The sequence below is a fragment of the Apodemus sylvaticus genome, chromosome 12 (assembly GCF_947179515.1).
Source record: "Apodemus sylvaticus chromosome 12, mApoSyl1.1, whole genome shotgun sequence".
Classification (NCBI taxonomy): domain Eukaryota; kingdom Metazoa; phylum Chordata; class Mammalia; order Rodentia; family Muridae; genus Apodemus; species Apodemus sylvaticus.
In genome coordinates, this window is record NC_067483.1 from 87,510,899 (window position 1) to 87,530,139 (window position 19,241).

The following is a 19,241-nucleotide window of genomic DNA, read 5'->3' on the forward strand; positions in this document are numbered from 1 at the left end:
ATGGAGGTATAGAACACTGGAATAGACCATTTTAAAAATACTGTATATAATTTATGTAAGTTGAATTTATCTCTTCAATTTAATAAATTGTGGGTTCATTTTATATGTTAGGTTGAAATAATTGTTTAATAATAACTTCAATTTTAGAAAAAAATCCATTTATTTGGCAGTAATTTTCTAATTGCTTAGTCTTTGGCAATTTACTCGGAGTATGCTAAATCTGTCTTATATAATTTTCCCAAGTAATGGGGAAAATAACAATTAACTACTGTTTCTGGATAAATACTGTTATTACTTGTTATGTACATCAGTATTCTGCTTTGCATTTGTTCAGACTGTATGTCAGGATTAAAGTGGGGCTTTTGTTTTTTGGTTTTCTTAAAGAAGTGGCTCATTTGGAACAACAACTTGAAGAAGCTAATTCTGTGAGACGAGAACTAGATGATGCTTTCAGGCAAATCAAAGCTTTTGAAAAACAAATCAAAACTTTACAGCAGGAAAGAGAAGAACTAAATAAGGTAAGCATATATGAATGGATCCTTTAAGCTGATTGTACATGCTTCATCTATTATAATTAGAATATTGGAACTATTCCTAATAAATGATAATATATATTTTTCTATAAAAATTTGAAATGAAATTTTCATGCTAATCTAAAATGATAGTTTAAAATGTTAAAGATTGATTTTATGTTTAACTATGTGTATATGTGTTTATGAGTAGGGGTATGTATACCTAAATATATGTGCCTGTTGAGGCCACAGGCATTGGGTACCCTGGCCCTGGGTGTTGGGACCTGAGCGTGGATCCTCTGCAAGAGTACTATGTGCTTTTAACCACTCAGCCAGCTCTCAACCCCCTATAGTTTTTAATAAGCATCTTGGTGTATGACATTCTTCATTAGCTGGCAGTAAGAGAACTCAAATTCTTGGGGTTTTAAAGTGCAAAATCTTTTGTTCGTTTGGAAAGTTAAGTATTGACTTAAAAAGGAATGTAAATGAAAAAAATTAAAAAAAAAAAAAGTGGGGCTGAAGAGATGGCTCAGCTGTTAAGAGCACCGATGGCTCTTCCAGAGGTCCTGTTCAATTCCCAGCAACCACATGATGGCTCACAACCATGTGTAAACGGGATCTGATGCTCTCTTCTGGTGTGTCTGAGGGGAGTGACAGTGTACTCACATTAAATAAATGAATGAATGAATGAATGAATGAATGAATGAATGAATAAATAAATAAATAAATAAATAAATAAATCTTTGAAAAAATAGTAGAATCTAATGTCTAAAAAATTTTAAATACAGATTGTAGGTCTTCAAGTGATTGTAGTGTTAATTTATATTTTCTATTTTCTAAGGTAGTCATGTATCTTTGACACATGTTTGTTCATTATATATTTTCATTATGATTTACTGATATAAACACTAATAGGTTATAATTTAAAATAATTTCCATGGTTTACTTATTCTTTAAATATCATTTTTTTCAAAGTAGCATGTGAAAAAAGCTCAAGTAATTTTCATAAGATTTTTATGTAACATTTAAATGGTATTACACATACCAATAAAATTTATCCATGACAAAGTTTATGTAATAACACAATTGAGAAGATACTATTTAAGGAGTAGGGAAAAGACTTGAATCACATATTGGGAAGTACTATGGATTTCATTAGCAACAAAAAGTTGGGACTAATGGTGGCCTGTGCAGTCGAGAGGTCCTTCATTCAGATCACAGTATACATTGTATTTGATGGTTTGATATACAAAATACTGATTACTGTAGGATGAGGTTTTTCTGGGGGTATATACATCTTATTATCAGTAAGGAAATGGAGTTAGAAATAAGATAACCTTATGCTGATAAAAGAGCTATTCTAGAGTAAATTGAGTTAGATGAGTACATTGTTATTTTCCATGATTGCAGTTTTGAGTTTTGGTTTGTATAGATACATCTTAACCCAGGGTCACATAATAGCATTTGGCATTTATGTCAGCAGTTCTCTTTCCTTTAGTAATAAGTAGTAATATTGGTGATTTAGGAGGATTTATTTATTGATATTATTATGTAGTCTAATTTAGTTAACATAATAAGCATAAATAGCTAGTATTTTGACTTATAGGAACAAGTTTTTTAAGCAATTTTTAGTACATTTTAATGCTAAAAATTCTGTAAGTATATTTTGAAAAGACATTATTCTTAAAAAGAAGAAGCTTATAATAATAAGTAAATGGTGATGTGATTTGGATAACAGTGAAGAGAAGAAAAAGTCATTTCCTTTGTGTCCTAACCAATGCTTGTTTGCTTTTGTCTTTTTTATAACAACCATTCTGACAGAGGTAAAATGATACCTAATTTTGATTTGGTTTTTTGTTTCTGTGGTGATTGGTTTATCTTGAATAACTTTATGTAGCTGTTGGCCTTTTTTTTTTTCTGTGTCTTCCTTGGAATACTGTCCATCTAGGTTCTCTGCTTATTTTTAATTAGTTTAGCAAATATCTTGTTTTTATGATAATGTTAAAATGTTTTCCAGTATTGTAGTTTTTATATTCGTTCACACGGTCCAGAAGTTTCAGTGCTGAGCGATGTTTCACATGCTGCATCTGTCTCTTAGTCCTGTCTGTATTGAGACTTTAGTCTGACAGTGTTTCCTTCTAGTGTTGGCTTTGTCTAATATCTTAAGTGGTCAGGTATTTCTACCACATATCCATTCATCATTTTGTGTTATTTCTTTTACAAAATGCCTTATATTTTTACATGGTTTTCTGTTTGACTGTCTTTTGATATTTATAAGAATCCTTGAAATGTTCCAAAGTCTTTCATTAAATGCACAAGTTTAAGATGCCTGTCAGTGACTTTTCTCTTTACTCTCTTTGACTAACCAGAGCATGTGAGTATAATGTACATTTGTCAATATATTTAAATTAGTATATTTGCTGGCTCAAACACTATTAGGAGGAAATCAGAGGTTTAAAAAAAATTCTCCTAAATTTTATCCTTACTTTTTAATGTCTACTCTTTGATAGTTATCTCTCCAAACACTAGAAACTCACTTTTGCTTCCATGTTGCTACTGGGATCTTACTCAGTGCTCCTTTTGTTTCCTGGTCTTGTGCTCACTATGGAAAGAATTCCAGTGAGACAGAGACACACAGCATAGGGTAGAAGACAGGTGGAATTTACTGCAGCACAAAGTAGAATTACCTTCAAAGCGTGAGGCCGGCAGCAGCCACAGAGATCTTTTTTTCTTCTTCAGTATAGAGTTTATTCAGGGAATGCTGAGGGGAGTTAAGAGGGTAGTGGGGTGGGGGGAGAAGGACAGGGAGGGAAGGAGGAAGGGAGGGAGAAGAGAAGAAAAGAAAAGAAAAAAGAAGAGGCCAGCCATGAGCATGTGGAAAAGGGGAGGGAAGAGATTTGGGGGGGAGGGAGCAAGGGAGCAAGAAAGGAACAGGGCCACAGGGAGTTTTGTAGAGCAGTGCACATTCTCAAGGGATGAGAGTCCAGTGTGTCTTTCTGCACTTAGGCAGGCTTTATACCATTTCCAAGTCTTTTGAACAGCTTTTTCTGAAGGGTATTTCATTGTCTAGGTGATTGACAGGCCATTTGGATTAGCTCTTATGGAAAGGGATGGTGATATTTCTTTATTTTTGTTGTTTGTTTTGTGGTGGTTGTAGTGGTGATGGTGGTGGTTGTTTTTGGAGGTCTTTAGCCAGACAATAATCTCATAAATTCTAAATGTGTCCATCCAACCAGGGCTAGAGATATGACTTAGAGCTCATTTTTTGACCAGTGATCAAAAATCCTGCTGCTGGTTATGAGGGAGGGGTTTGTTCCTTTTAAACTTCAAAGCTGCTAATACCTAACTTGCTGCTTAACAGTGCATGATAAGAATTCAATTTGCCTTTTCCCAATATGGCTAACCAGTTACTTATATATATAATAGTTGTTCTTTTCCCAGTTGTGCAGTGGCACCTCTGTCATATACAAATTCTCTTTACATTAGTCTGTCTGTATTCCTTGAAAACTATGATAGAATTTTGAATGAAATTATATTTCATCACTGATAGTTACAAAAGAATTAATTGTATTACATTATATCAAAGTATATATGTTTATTATTTTGAGTATACACATAAACAAGAGCATGGCAGATTGTTATTTTTATTTGTATTTAATAGATAAACAACCATATGGCTCCTGTCATACCTAGGGGTCCCAATGCTGTAAAGAGAGACCACAATGAAGGCAATTTTATAAAGGACACCATTTAATTGGTGCTGGCTTACAGGTTCAAAGGTTCAGTCTATCATTATAATGGTGGGAAGCATGGCAGCATCCAGGCAGACATGGTGCTGGAGGAGCTGAGAGTTCTACAACTTGATCCAAAAGCAGCCAGGAGGGGATTGTCTGCCATGCTGGGTGAGCTTTAGCATAGGACCTCAAAGCCCACGCCCACAGAGGCACACTTCTTCAACATCTATTCCAACAAGGACACACCTCCTCCTAGTACTGCTCCCTGTGGGCAAAGCATTCAAATGCAGGAGTCTTTGGAGGCCAAACCTATTTAAGCCACTATAGCTCTTCTTCATCAGTTGTTATCTCCTGTGCAGTGCCCTGAGAAAGAACTGGATACTGCCCTTTAAGTGAGGGGTCTACATAAAAGAAGAGTAATATTTACCCAAAATATTTCTTCAGGGGTTAACATAGAAGAAAGGGGCAGTACTGCTTGCTCCCCAACTCCTTTTTGCCTGAGTTTCTTGCAGAGTCTGAAGAGAAATGTCTTGGACCTCTTCCCTGTGCCTTTGGAATAACTATTAACTATTAATTAACTATTCTAGGCCTTAGTTAATCCTCAAATGACCAGCTTCACAAAAGACGTTCCCATAGTCCAGGGCATGTGCAATCTTGAAGTGCCTTCAGAAGGTAAATGGAATTTTCTACTGTTGAAATTTGTTAGGAATTACATTCTATGGCTCTCATTTAGAAGAGGCCCCAGTTTTAGTGACATTTGTTCAGGTGATCTAGTTGTGTAAAACATGAAAGCTTTTTTTGTCCAGTGTGAAATCTTTTCATATATTTACAATTATTTAATTTTTATCAAGCACTCAGTAAGGTGCTTGCCTGGCATGTGTAGACCATCATGTTCAGTCCCTAGCACTGCGTGAGCACAGGCTGATGGCCATAGTCCCAGCACAAGCGGGGTGGGCAAGAAGATGAGAAAGTCAAGTCTGACATCCAGGAATCCCTGTCTCAAAAACAGGAAGGAAGGAAGACAAAAGAAAAGAAAGGAATGTAATGAAATGTACTCTTTAATGAAAGGTGTTGCCTGTCCTTACATTTTTTTCAATTATTTCATATTTTAAATATCTTTAAATTTTATGGCTTTTGTTATTGGCTTTTGTTAGCAGTTCTGGTTCAACACTGCTGAATTCTAGTTAACAGTATATGTTTTAGTTCTTTTCAAAATTTTCTACAAATAATAACAACTTTGTTTCTAACTTTGGGTTTTATGGTTTCCATCTTCTCTAAGCTTACTGTGTTAGCTGGGACATGAGTATAATGCTGAACAGAAATAGTAAGAATGGGCATTTTTGTTGATCAATTTTTTAAGGCTTTATTTATTATGTATATAGAATTCTGCCTGCATGTATGCCTACAGGCCAGAAGGGGGCACCAGATCCCGTTACAGATGGTTGTGAGCCCCTTATGGTTGCTGGGAATTGAATTCAGGACCTCTAGAAGAGCAGCTAGTGCTCTTAACCTCTGAGATTGTGTTAACTTCTCCAGCCCCTGTGTTGACTGTGTTTTAAAGAAAATGCCTATAACATTTACCACGAATGCTTGTTATATATGTTTTAGTAAAATATTTTCCAGTAGATTAAGGAAATTACTTTTTATTTTTATTTTGCTCAATTTTTACTATTAAGAATGAGTTATTGATTTTATGCAATGTTCATTCCTATATATCATTTATATAATTGTTTCTACTTTTAAAATATATGCTGAATTGAATTAACAGAGTTTTTTTATGTATGAAACACACTTCTGAGTCCAAATTACCCATGTATTATTTGCTAATGATAATATGATAGCATAGATAACAATTATATCAAGGATTGTTTAATAGCACCATTTTAAGCACCATTCAATTATGTGTCTATATGTAATATATACATTAGTATATAATTAGTAATATGATATGTATAAATATATGTATATATGTGTATATACACATCTATAAGTATGTATAATATTTATATATATATACACACACATGTGGATAGTGCTTAAAACAATGCTATTAAACAATCTTCAATTTAAATGTAATCTATGCTATCATTATTATGTAGCGTATTTATATGTATAATGTTTTATCTTCACAACAACCCATGAGCTCTGTATTGTTTTTTTATTCCTGTTTGACTAGTAATGAGACTGACTCCTGAGCTGTTAGCTTGCCCGGGCGTTAGAGACAGAAGGAGGCAGAGCTAGCAGGTTTATATTGTGTCTAAATCAAAAGCTCATGCCTAGAGATTTTATGCATTGTGGGAAATGATTTGCTCATAAAGAGGTTTTTTTTTTTTTTTTTAATCTATGAATTAAATTGTCTTACACTTTTTTCTTTTACTTTTCCTAGCTGTTTTTAATATGTAGTCATGCTGGTCTCAGAATGAGTGAAGCAGTGTGCTTTCTTCTTCTTAGAAAGGTTTTCTATTTCTTATGTGAACTCTGTAAAATCTACCACGTTTCCTTTCTATTTCAGACTACATGTTTCCCGTATAGCTTTACTACAGCATCAGATTTTAGTATGTATGAAAGTGTTATTGTTTTTTAATTTTAAAATTTTTGGTTTTGAATTTTTTGTAGTTATGATTTTTCTTCTTGACAGTGATTTTTTTGACAGGTGTGTCTTGAAGTTTTCACTGTATGTAATTATGTTATTTTCCCATTGATTTTTTTAATAGCTGTGCCTTGAAGCATGTCATCTGTATATCTGTATTTGTATCTGAAATCTACTGAGTTTGGCTTTGTGGCTTAGTCTTTAGTATTATAAAAATATTTAGTGAATATTATTGAAAAGAGTATGTATTTCCAAAACAGGGTGCACACATTTCTATAAAGAGAAATCTTATAAGAATTTCTCAAACCCTTTTGCAGGGAGGGATGTAAGACAAGCTTGCATTGTGTACCCTGGGATGGCCTTCTACTCAGGGCCTAACCCAGGCTGACTTCAGACTGCCTCTGACCCTCCCAGGCGCTGGCTTTAGCACTGTGGGCTCTAGTTCAGGTTGTCTGCAGAGGCATTGTTCTGCTTTCTTGATAATTAGTGATTAGGACATTGAAATTCCTGTTCTAATGTTCTCTGGTTTGGGCAGTTTCTTTTTTATGTACTTTGAGACTTCCCTACCTTAAATTTAGAAGTTACTAAATGTTAGGTTTGGCCTCCTGTTGAATGTTGTGATTGTTGGGTAATGTTCTATATTCCTAACAGTGGTTTTTCTGCTAAGGTCTAGATTTTGTTTATCTAGTATAACAAATTACCTTTATCTGGTGAATTTGGCCCTTTATATCTATGTTTATTACTAATGTTACATTTTGTTTGCCTTTTCATTGTCATGCTGTGCTTTTTTGTGTCCTTTTAAAAATCAAAAAGTAATTATGCTAAAATACACATAGAATAGTATTTCCTATCATAACCATTTTGAGGCATAATTCATCAGGGTTAAGTATATGTATATTGCAATGAAACCAGGCTCCATAATTCTTTTTGTTTTTCTTGGTTTTTTGTTTTGTTTTGTTTTTGTTTTAATGCTCTACTAGCTCTGGTCTTTAGTATTTGCATTTGAATTTTACTGTCCATATTAACAAAATCTAAATATATTAGTAGTCACTGAAATTCTTCAGTGCCTCTAGCTGTGTTACTTCTTTCCAGTTTATGTGCAGTCTACACAGATATTTAGTGTGTGTATTTATTAGTCATGATAAAGAGGCATTTAATATGATGTATGACATTTCTTCGCATCCATGTGTATGAGGCTCTCAGTCCTTGGCTTGCTGTGTGTTCCATTGTCAGCCTCAAACCTTCATCCCGAGATGAAGCTGTAGCATTCCCTTTAGTGCAGATCCCTTTAGTGGCAACCTCCGTCAGTTTTCACTTACTTTGGAAGTTATTTTCTGAGTATACAATATTAATTTCTTGTCTCTTAGAAAGTTTTTCAGTTCTTATACCACTTGTCTTCTGAATTTGATTATCTATTTTTTGTTTTTCTGAGAGCAGACTATAACTGGTTTTCTCCCATCCTCCCCAATTTTTTTACAAAAAGATTTATTACATTTTTGTTTATATGCATGTATGCACATGTGAATATTTATATGCACATATGTGCATATGTTGTGGTGTGTTCTCTCCACCTTGTGGGACCCAGGATCAAACTCAGTACTTTTATCCACCAAGCTATCTCACTGCCTTACCCCAATTTCTTTCTTTTATTTATTTTTTAATTTTATATGGATGGGTGTTTTGCCGGCATTGGTGCCCCAGGAAGCTAGAAGAGGACATAATTTCTCTGGAACTGGAGTGACAGGTGGTTGAGAGCTGTCTGGACTCCATGGGTGCTGGAAGTTGAACCCAGGTCCTCTGGGTCACCACCCATCTAGAGACAACTGCGGAGCTGTCTTTCCAGCCCCAGATTTCTTTGGAGATTTTAATTTTTATAGTGTTACCTAGTTTCACTTCTACACATTTCTGGGTATAGGTTTGGTTTTCCTTTTCTTGATTTATAAATACAGATTCCTATATGTATATGTGTACATATTTTTACATGTCTAAATGTCTTTCAGATTCTTTTATACACTTGTATGATAGTTTTTCTTAGCCTTTTCTCATTTCCAATTTTTTTCTGATGACTCCTTTTATTTCTCCATCTATCTCATACATACCACTCTAATGATGCCCAAATGCTGTTGGTTCCTTATATTGGTTTTGATCTTTGGTTCTTTGTAAATCTGTGGATGTGGGCTCATGTTTATTTGCTGTTAATTTGTGAATAAGCCAAATTCCCTTCCTTCAAAGACAATGCACATTTCCTTCTGTTGGGAGGCAGGGAGTTACACTGACCTGAGTCTGCAGAGCACCTCTAAATCAGGAATCTAAGATTGAGAGATTTTTCTCCATGTTATTTGTCTAGGACTTATTTTTCTCATCAAGAAAGGGCATCCATTTATTGTTTGCAATTACTCAATTTAATATAATCTCCCAAATATTTATTAAGTTTTACAAATGATCTTGAACATCATAATTTATATTTCTACATTCTGCTCCTTCAGCTGCCTCTTTGCACTTGCCAGGTCAGTGTAAAATTTTGAGGGTTGGGGCTAGAAATGGCTCACTGGCTAAGAGCACCAACTGCTCTTGCAGAGGATTCAAGTTCAATTCCCAGCACCCATGTGGGAGCTAACAGTTACCTATAACTTTAGTTCCATGGGTTCTGAAACCCTCTTCTGCACTCCACAGGTTCTGTGTGCACATGATACATGTATATATAATGCAGACTAAACACACATACACATAAATACAAATAAACTTTAAAATAAGAGTTTGACAAGGTAAGCAAGCTATCATTGCATTCCCTTACTGTTGTTAGAAGTAGTCTTTTTCCTTCAGTATTGTCCTGAGGTAAATCATTTTGGCTCTTTGTAACTTAATAATAGCTACTTTGATGGCCAAATTTGGTCTCTAAGTTGCAGATTTGGTAACATATATTTTTTTTTACAAAACTGTAGGAACTAGTCCAGGCTAGTGAGCGATTAAAAAACCAATCCAAAGAGCTGAAAGACGCACACTGTCAGAGGAAACTGGCCATGCAGGAGTTCATGGAGATCAATGAGCGACTAACAGAATTGCACACCCAAAAGCAGAAACTTGCTCGCCATGTCCGAGATAAGGAAGAAGAGGTGGACCTGGTGATGCAAAAAGCTGAGAGCTTAAGGCAGGAGCTGCGCAGAGCAGAAAGAGCCAAGAAAGAGGTCAGTAGCCAGGCAAATTCCACAGTGTATGTGGAGTAGTGCTTTAAACTACACTTAGACTAGTGAAGTAATATGCATTCCAGTCCTTAAGTTTTGAAAAAGTTATTTTGTAGCTTGGTACTAAAAACTACTGTGAATCTCCCCATTCAAGCTATAAATTCCTTCGGAAAGGTACTTTAAACAGCTAACCATGAGATCTGTACATTCCTTTTATGTTGAAGCTGGAAGTTCACACCGAAGCTCTGATTGCTGAAGCATCAAAGGACAGGAAGCTTCGAGAGCAGAGCGAACATTACTCTAAGCAACTGGAAAATGAATTGGAGGGACTGAAGGTATGGCTGATATTTATGACTCCTAATGAATTTTCTTCTGCATAAACTTAATAGGAGTGATCGCTTATTAAAACTCTTTGCCATATAAAAACTACCTATGTTTCCACTCTAGTATTCTTAATTGTTACTCTTACTAGAAGGAAGCTGACACATAGGCTGATATGATACACACTTGCTAATCACATTCAGTTGCTCAGTGAAGAGTAGGAATCCACAAAGGACTGCCTCGGCCCGGTATTCTGCATACATGTGTAATAAGATTCCAAGGCTCCCTCTATCTGTCATGTTTTCCTGCTGTGACAATATATCTAGCTAAGGTACCTTAAGGAAAGAAACATTTATTTGGCTAACAGGTTGAGGGCATTGTTTATCATGGCCAGGATGATGTGATTGCAGGGTCTTGAAGTCATAGTGCATGTGCAGTCAGGAAGTAGAGAGGTTAACACAGGTACTCATCTCATTACTGAACACAGCCAAGCATCCTCTTTTTATTCAGTCTGGAACTCCATTTAAGGTGGGTCTTTTCCCACCTGGGTTTACTCATTCTAGAAACTCGCTCATGAACATGCACCAAGGTTTGTTCCTGTGGTAGTTCTAAAGCTCTTAAAGTTGACAGTCAAGGTTAATTTTCATGCCATCTACCTATTCTATAAATGACCCAAGAGAGGCCAGTTCTGACTAGATGACCCAGTTTTAAATTCCAGTCTGGGCACTGACTAGCTGTGTAACACAGAATGGAACACTTCCTCTCTCCTGTTTTATTTTATTACCTATAGCTCCTGTTCCTGGGGTACATAATACATGTCCAACTTCACACCTCATGGTGGTCAGCAATTCTTAGCCCAGTGATGGTCTCACAGATGTTGAGGTGAATGTCAGTGTCAACTGAGTACATCTTAGAAAGTCTTGTCCTTTTGAGCTGCTTCAGAATCCATGTCGTAACTGCAGTCTGGTTTAATGGCTGACTCACAGATCTGTTTCCTTACGAGAACTGTAATCAACTTACTCAAAGCACAGACAAATGCATTGTTAACCTGTCCTGTATACATTATCATGTTTTAATACTTGTTTAATACATGTGCTATTCAGTGAATTACTCATGTAGATTCATGATTAATATGGTAAACTTAGCCATAACCATAATGACTTAGTGTCAGGGTTTGCAAGTAAACATTCTCCTCTGCTGTAAGAGACATGAACTCTGATTTTTCCTTTATTTAATTCAGAAGAACTAGAGTGTCTTAAGCATTTACTTTGCTTAGCTTTCTCACTATTATGACCAAAATATTCAAGAAAATAATGGTAAAAGAAGGAATTACTTACTTTGCCTCAGTATTTGAGAGGTCCCATTTATAGGGCTTGGTTTCTGGATCCTGGACCTATGATGAAACAAGACATTGTGGTGAGAGCTTAAAAAGAAAGAGACGTTCATTCTCCTTCAGGCACCGTAAGGGCAGTGCAGGAAGTAAGCAGGCTAAACAGCCCCCACTGCCTTCCTCCAACCAGGCCCCACTCCTTTCTCCCCACTCCCTTCCTGGGAAATCCATCAAGGTACTGATGCTCATGTTAGAGCAGAGGCTTCATGCTCTGTCTGAGTCGCAGCTGCTTTTACAAACACACCTACAAGTAGCTACAAGAAGGGCAGCATCAGCCAATTCAGGGTCAGCATTAACCCCTCACAGCATTCGTTTCTTTCTAGCATTATTTTCCTTATCTTTGGTATATACATATACCTTTTGGGGCCAATATTGTCTTTTTTCTAAGATTCCACATAATATACAATGATGATGATATCAGATGATAACAACTGTAATGAAAATAGTTGTTGGGTTTAGTATCTTTGATAAAGTGAAAAAAAAAAAAAGAGTAGTTATCAGTTCTACAGTTCTTTTCAACATGCCACTGACCCATGAAATCATGGTATGGAGGACCTCTCTCTTAAAGTAAAAGTAGAAGTTAGGCCAGCAAAGGCTGGAACATGTCTGGCTGAAGGAGCTAGAAATGGGTTACTCACGTGATACTCCACTAGCTTCATATAAATGTTGTTCTGTGTGACTCTTGTGTGAAAATGTCACAGTATGAGTGTGTGAGTGTAGGCTTTTTAAACCTCCAGTAGAGTTGAAATCATTTGTTCTCACTAAGCGTCTCTGTTTTACCACATGGCTGTAACCTGCACTAGGGTGATAGAGAATCAAGAAGAGGAAAGCTGGGGTGAAGGCAGGGGTGAGTGCAGATGGAGGGAGGCTCACCTAAAGGGACCAGTATTACCACAAGACACCCAGCACCTAGTGATCAGCACAGAAGAGATTTATTTGCTCTAGAGGGAAAGAGAGTAGGGAATAAGAGACCAAGACAGGAGACAGAGAACAGAGGGAGAAAGAAAAGACCAAGGGGAGGGGAGGGAAGGGCCCTGCCTCTGGATAGAGAGGGGACAGGCAGCCAGTAGGCAGTGGCAGTTTGTACAGGTAAAGGAGGAAACTCTGCCTTAGAATAAGGTGTTTAATTTTGATTGGGTATGTTAATTAGGGCAGCCAAAAGGGGCTTTTCATTGCTGGACTTCCAATACTTTGATAGCTAGACCTTGGGAGTCAGCTTCTGAAAGCGGAAGTGGCCAAATAATGGACCTTGGAGGCTAGCGTTAGGGATGTAATCTAATGGTTTTTAGAAAGGCAGAAGGAATTGGGAGAAGGGCAAGGCCTGTCAGAGTCCTGTTTGCTGCCATGCACCAGAGTCCCTTAATACCTTCAGCAGCAGCAGCAGCAGCAGCAGCAGCAGCAGCAGCAGCAGCAGCAGCAGCAGCAGCAGGAAAACTTGGCACTTTACAACACAGTAGTGAAGGCAGAAGGGTTTAGCTGACCTCAGTTGAGGGGCAGTCTCAAGTTTCAGTCATCTTGGGAAGCTGTCTTTGATAGTTTAAGTCAGCCATTTGTAAACATGCTTTTGACAAAGGCTTTGCCTCCATTTCCATCGTCTGAGGCATTAAGATCCTTGATATGACCAAGTCAATGATATACATTCACTCAGGAGTCCATCTGCTCTCCACAGTACCTATTCATCCTTTAGGATATTTTCCTAAAATAGGACTTTCTATAAAAAGTATATAAATAAAAATTTAAACCATCTTTTAGTTCCTTTAGGGATTATAAGAATTTTCATTCCAGTAAGAATAATTTTCAGTGGTCCTTGGTGGCATTGGGCTGTAGTCTCAGGTACTTGGGAGGCAAAGGTGGAAAGGGTTCATGGTCAAGGACTGATGAAGACCCTTAATGAGACCCTTCCACGAAAGAAGTACAGAGGACTCAGTGATGGGATGCCTGCCTGATGCACAGAGCTCCGTGGTTTATTTCTAGAACTGCTAGAAATGGACATGAGTGACTTTTAACAGTTCCAAAGACGGAAAAACTTGTGTTATAGGAAGCCCACTTCTTGCAGTGTGCAGGTCATCATAGAATTTTGAGGTATCGAACAACATTATGACCAACTAATCCTAACAGAGATATGTAGAGCTTTTATTCAACAGAATGCAAATTCTCTTTAAGTATGTTTAGTAAACTCCAGAACTGGCCATAGGTTGAGCTACAAAATAATGTCAGTGAATATAAAAAGATTGAATTTCGCAAAGAATCTTCTCTAGCCATGGAGGAGTGGAACTGAAAACTAACAGAAGAAAAACTTTGGTACTCAAAACTATGTGGATGTTAAACAGCAAACCCTGAAACATCAATGAGGCAAGGACCAGGTAATTAGGATGAGATTGGAGGCATCACATCGGAACTATGGGCACTGCAAAGGCTGCATTCCCAGGGAGACTTGCAGCTCTAAATGCCTGTTTAAAGAACTAAAGCCTCAAATCAGTAACCTAATTATACTTTACAAAACAGAGGAGAGAGTAGAAGAGCAAGCTGGACTCAGAGATAACAGAAGGAAAGAACCCTGGGTGGAGAGCTGAGGGTGGTGGCCCACACACTAATCTCTGCACTTAGGAGGCAAAGGGAGAAAAAAAACAGGAGAGCCAGGTCATTTTGGGTACATAGTTGAAAGTCTGCCTGGGCTACATAAGTTCCTGTCTCAAAACAAAACATAAAAACATTAGATCAAGTCATGAACCTCAAACTTTATTTGAGAAGATTAGCACAACTGAAAAATCTTTAACTAGATGGAACAGAAAGAGGAGAGAGAAGAGGAAAAAGGGAGGATGCAGATATTTCAAATCAGAAGCAAAAATGGTCATTTTATTTATGGCCATCAGAAAATAACAGAACTATGTGCCATTAGGATAGGTGACCTAGATGAAATGAATAACCCGAACTGACTCACAGTGACAGAGAACATCCGCATGGAGCTGTATAGCTAATAAAAGGTTGACTGGGTAATTTAAACTCTGTAACAAAAAGTTCAGTGCCAGACTTCCCACTGGTGAACTGAACCAAACATTTAAAAGACATTTAAAATAAAGTTTGTTTGTATTTACTACCTTAAAATTAATAAGCTATAACAATAATTGGCTTTTGTAGCTTAAGTGGTTGAATTACATGATATGCAAATTACATCAGTATGTTTTTTTTTTAAGTATCACTGTTGTAAACCTAATAATTGCTAGCATTCTGTACCTCTAATGTGTTAGCTTTCAGGGCTGTTACTAATACAAAGTAGTTTACAGAACTGGAATTGATGGTTTGCGTTTGGCAGCAAAGGTTCAGCATCAGCACAGTGGGGAGGCAGCTTCAGGGTTTTGGGCATCTCTGATGTTCCTTGGCCTGTAGCTGCATCCCTTGACACATCTTCACACTCTGTGGAGTTCTCCTGTGTGCCTTGTCATCTCCTTCCTTGTAGGGGCACATTCATACTCAGCGAGGGTCCCTAATGACCTCATTTAACCCAATTCCTTCTGAAAGACACTTTTTAAATCAGGGTACATCCTCAACTACTGGATCTTCAACATATGAATTTTAGGGGGGACATTCAACAACACTGGACACTTACTTTTTGTAGAAAGTATTTTCACTTCTAAAAATGATAATGTTCATAATTTTAGTGATTACAAATTATTCAAGAATATCTACAGTGAATATTCTACAGTTAAAAAATGAACTTTTCATTGTGTCCCATAGATTTGGGTATGTTGTGTCTTCATTTTCATTGTGTTCTAAAAAGTCTTTAATTTCTTTCTGATGTTTCACTATTATTTTGTCTGATGGCTTAAAATACTTAAACCTGAAAAACATACTGAGTTTTCTCATAGTTTTATTGTGGGACTTGAAGAAACACTTTGAATTTCTGGATTTAATTAAATATTTACTAAAAGCAAGGGTAGCTGCTGAGAGGGTCACTTGAACTTCCACCCTGTTGAAGCAATGCATTTATTGATGTGTTCAGTTTCCATTGTTACTGGCAAGAAAACATCTGCTCTGTGGCAGGTTGTTTGTTTTTGCTCATTATTTAATTTCATTTTCAGTGTTTTATTTGGCTTTTTGAATTCTTGAATAATACATGATTCATCTGAAATTTAAATTAGTGATCTTTTCGAGTTTTAATTTCAGGCGAAATTTTCTTTGAAACTTCTTATGCATATTTGTTGCCATCCAACAACCAATTAGCAGAACCACAAAGATGTTCTTGATGTGATTAGAGTTGAGGAATTGTAATGTGGGGCACAGACAATGGGACTTGAGAGGTATGTTCAGGTACCACTTTACATGCTTAAAAGCAGGAAAGGGCAATGAATGTGTAAACTGGGGCTGAAGAGGTTCAGTGCTTAGGCACACTCACTACTCTTCCAGAGAACCCTAATTTGGTTACCAGTACTCAAATTAGGCAGCTGGTAATTGCCTGTAACTATAGCCCCAGGAGAGTGAGCACCCTCTTCCAGCCTCCATAGCACGTACATATGTGGCGTACACACACACAGGCACACACATATACACATAAATAAAAATTCTTAAAGAGCAAGAATATGACTTCCTCTGACTCTTCAGTTCAGAGTTTCACATCCAGAAACTTGTGAATAGTCTGTATCTGGCTCATGGCAAATATTCCTTTGTGAGTGGTCACACTGCAGTGGGCTCCCTCTACCATTGTCTCTGGCCCACACCAGTTCCTTCTGTACTCTTTAAATTATGTATTGCACATATGAGAGAGAGAGAGATGGTGTTTATCCCTCTACATGAAGTCAAAAACTACCATCAGTTGACTTAGTTAGGGTTACTGTTGCTGTGATGAAACACCAGGACCAAAAGTGACTTGGGAAGGGAAGAATTTATTTGGCTTACACTTCCACATCTCTGTTTATCATCCAAGAAGTCAGGATGAGAACTCAAACAGGGCAGGAACCTCGAAGCAGGAGTTGATGCAGAGGCTATGGAGGGATGCTGCTTACTGGCTTGTTCCTCATAGCTTGCTCAGCCTGCTTTCTTATAGAACCTAAGTCCACCAGTCTAGGGATGGCTCGAGCCACCCACAATGCCCTGGTTTCTCCCCCAATCAATAAGAAAATGCCCTTCTATCTTATGGAGATATTTCTTAAATTGAGATTCCCTCTCTCAGATGACTCTAGCTTCTGTCAAGTTGACATAAAACTATCCATCACACCAGCATTTCTACCCTAATGACTGGCTTCCCTCAGAACATGATGTCCTTCAGCTCCTGATCTCTTGTTGTAATAAACCTATACACATATGTTCTTTTAGTTTTAAAAATTCTATTGCTGTACACTTGGACAACACTTTAGAGAATAAGAAGAACCGTGAGAAACTAAAACACTCAAGAACTCTTAGAATTTCTAGCCTGTGTGTTTATGCTTATGGAGGTAACTAGCAGAGCCTTCAGATTCTGCTTATCTTCCCTTTCTTTTTGAAATATATTTTATTTGAGAATTTCATATATGTACAAAGTATAATTTAGTCATATCCATTCAGACTGTCTCCCTCAAGCTCCTTCCAGAATCTCTCAGGGAATCCCCATGCCATCTTCATGTCCTTTTCTTCATTACCCCATTGAATCCAGCTAGTGCTACCTGCATGTACACGTGTAAGGCCACTCATCAGCAAGGGCAGTCTACCAGGAGCAAGACTCCTAAGGGAAACTGACTCTTCTTCCCCCAATAGCCAATGTCTTCTTAACTAAGTGTGAAGCCTTGTGAACCCCTCCTTGATCTGCATTGGAATTTGGGCTGGTTTGGTCTTGGGAAGGTCTTGGGTCAGGCAGCCACACCTGCTGTGAGTTCATGAGCACAGTCCCCTGTTGTGTCCAGGACACTGGTGAAGTGCTCCTTCCCATCTGTCTGTTACAGACTTCCTCCCTCTCTTCCTTAATGGTCCCTAAGCCTTGCGGGGAGCAGTATGATATAGATGTCACGTCTAGAGCCAAGGACTTTACTCTTGTCTGCTCTCTGTACAGTGACCAGTTGAGAGTCTCTGTATTAACCACTGCCCACAGAAACAAAGACGTTTGTGTCCTGGGGGCTGACAGCTGCACAGGCATGAAGGCCAGTGTGGAGAAGACAGCTTGATGGCCATTTACAAGACTTTCACTCGGGCCGTGTTTGCAGTACTAGGCAAGAGTTTCATTCCGTGAATCAGGCATTAAATCCAGCCAAAGTAGTTAAGTTACTCCTGTAATATTCATGCAGGAGATCTCATCCTAAGTAATAAAACAGCACGTTTTAACCAAAGTTTTCCTCTTCCAGCTGGGCATTGTCTTGGTTGGTCTTTGTCAGTTTAACATATCTGGGGGGCAGGAATCTTAATTGAGAAAATTCCCCCATAACACTGGCCTGTAGGCAATTCTGTGGGGCATTTTCCCAATCAAAGATTGATGTCTGAGGGCCTAGCCCACTGTGGGCGGGGCCACCCTCAGCAGGTAGTCCTTAGTTTTTTTAGGAAAGCCACCCCCTTCCATGGCCCCTGCTTCAGTTCCTGCTTCCAGGTTCTTGCCTCAACTTCCTCAGTGATGGACTGTGACCCAAGAGTTCTAAACTGAAATAAACCATTTTCTCCCCAAGCTGCTGTTAGTTACGGTGCTTATCATAGCAATAGAAACCCTAACTAAGACAGTAGGGCATGCCTGTCACTCAGGCACTTAGGCTTTGGGAGCAGAATGAATGTTAGGCTAGCCTGGACTACATAGTAAGTTCTATTATGGTGTAAGTGAGATACTGTATGTTAATGTTTTCCCTAAAAGTTGAGAGACTTGCTTTTTCCTAATGTAGGTATAAAGATGTTTGACTTTTGTCATTTCTTTCTGTTACAGTTATAAAAGCCTCCTCTCTTTTCTTCTTGTACCTTCTAACTCAACCATGCCTTCCCCAATTTTAATCTTTGAAAGACATGAACATAATACAACCTTTTTGACTGTCACTTATTACATATAAGATGATAGTTTTTTTAAAATATATATCAGCAATAATCCTAGGTAGAAATTTAAATGTTGTGTTGGTTAGTTTTCATCAACTTGCCATGAGCTAGGGTCACCTGGGAAGAAGGAACCTTCATTGAGGGAAGGCCTCCATCAGACTCCTGTAGGCTAGTCTATAGATCATTTTTTTTAATATATATTTTTATTTTCTGTATTTACAATCCAAAAGCTTTCCTCTTTCCCAGTTCCTCCCTCCCCATATGTCCCATAAGTCTTCTTCTCTCCATCCATTCTTCTATCTTTCCCCCTCCCTTTTCTCTGTCCTGGTACTCCCCTAAAATGCTGGATCAAGCCTTTCCAGGATTAGGGCCCTCTTCTTCCTTCTTCATGAGAATCATTTGATATGCTAATTGCATCTTCAGTATTCAGAGCTTCAGGGCTAATTAATATCCACTTATCAATGGTTGCATTCCATGTGTACTCTTGTGATTGCGTTACCTTGCTTAGGATGATATTTTCCAGTTCCATCCATTTGC

The 19,241-nt window shown here is 37.7% G+C and overlaps 1 protein-coding gene across 4 annotated transcripts in view; it reads left to right on the forward strand.

The window, feature by feature from the left end:
• The window catches only part of Cdc42bpa (CDC42 binding protein kinase alpha), a 205,275-nt gene that overhangs the window by 120,225 nt on the left and 65,809 nt on the right, over window positions 1-19,241 (forward strand). For 2 of the 4 annotated variants that reach the window (XM_052201219.1, XM_052201217.1), the window contains exons 12-14: window positions 385-518; window positions 9,779-10,021; window positions 10,243-10,353. In XM_052201219.1, the coding sequence (XP_052057179.1) occupies window positions 385-518; window positions 9,779-10,021; window positions 10,243-10,353 (488 nt within the window). The remainder of the gene's footprint in view (window positions 1-384; window positions 519-9,778; window positions 10,022-10,242; window positions 10,354-19,241) is intronic. The other 2 variants (XM_052201220.1, XM_052201218.1) reach the window with 1 other exon arrangement.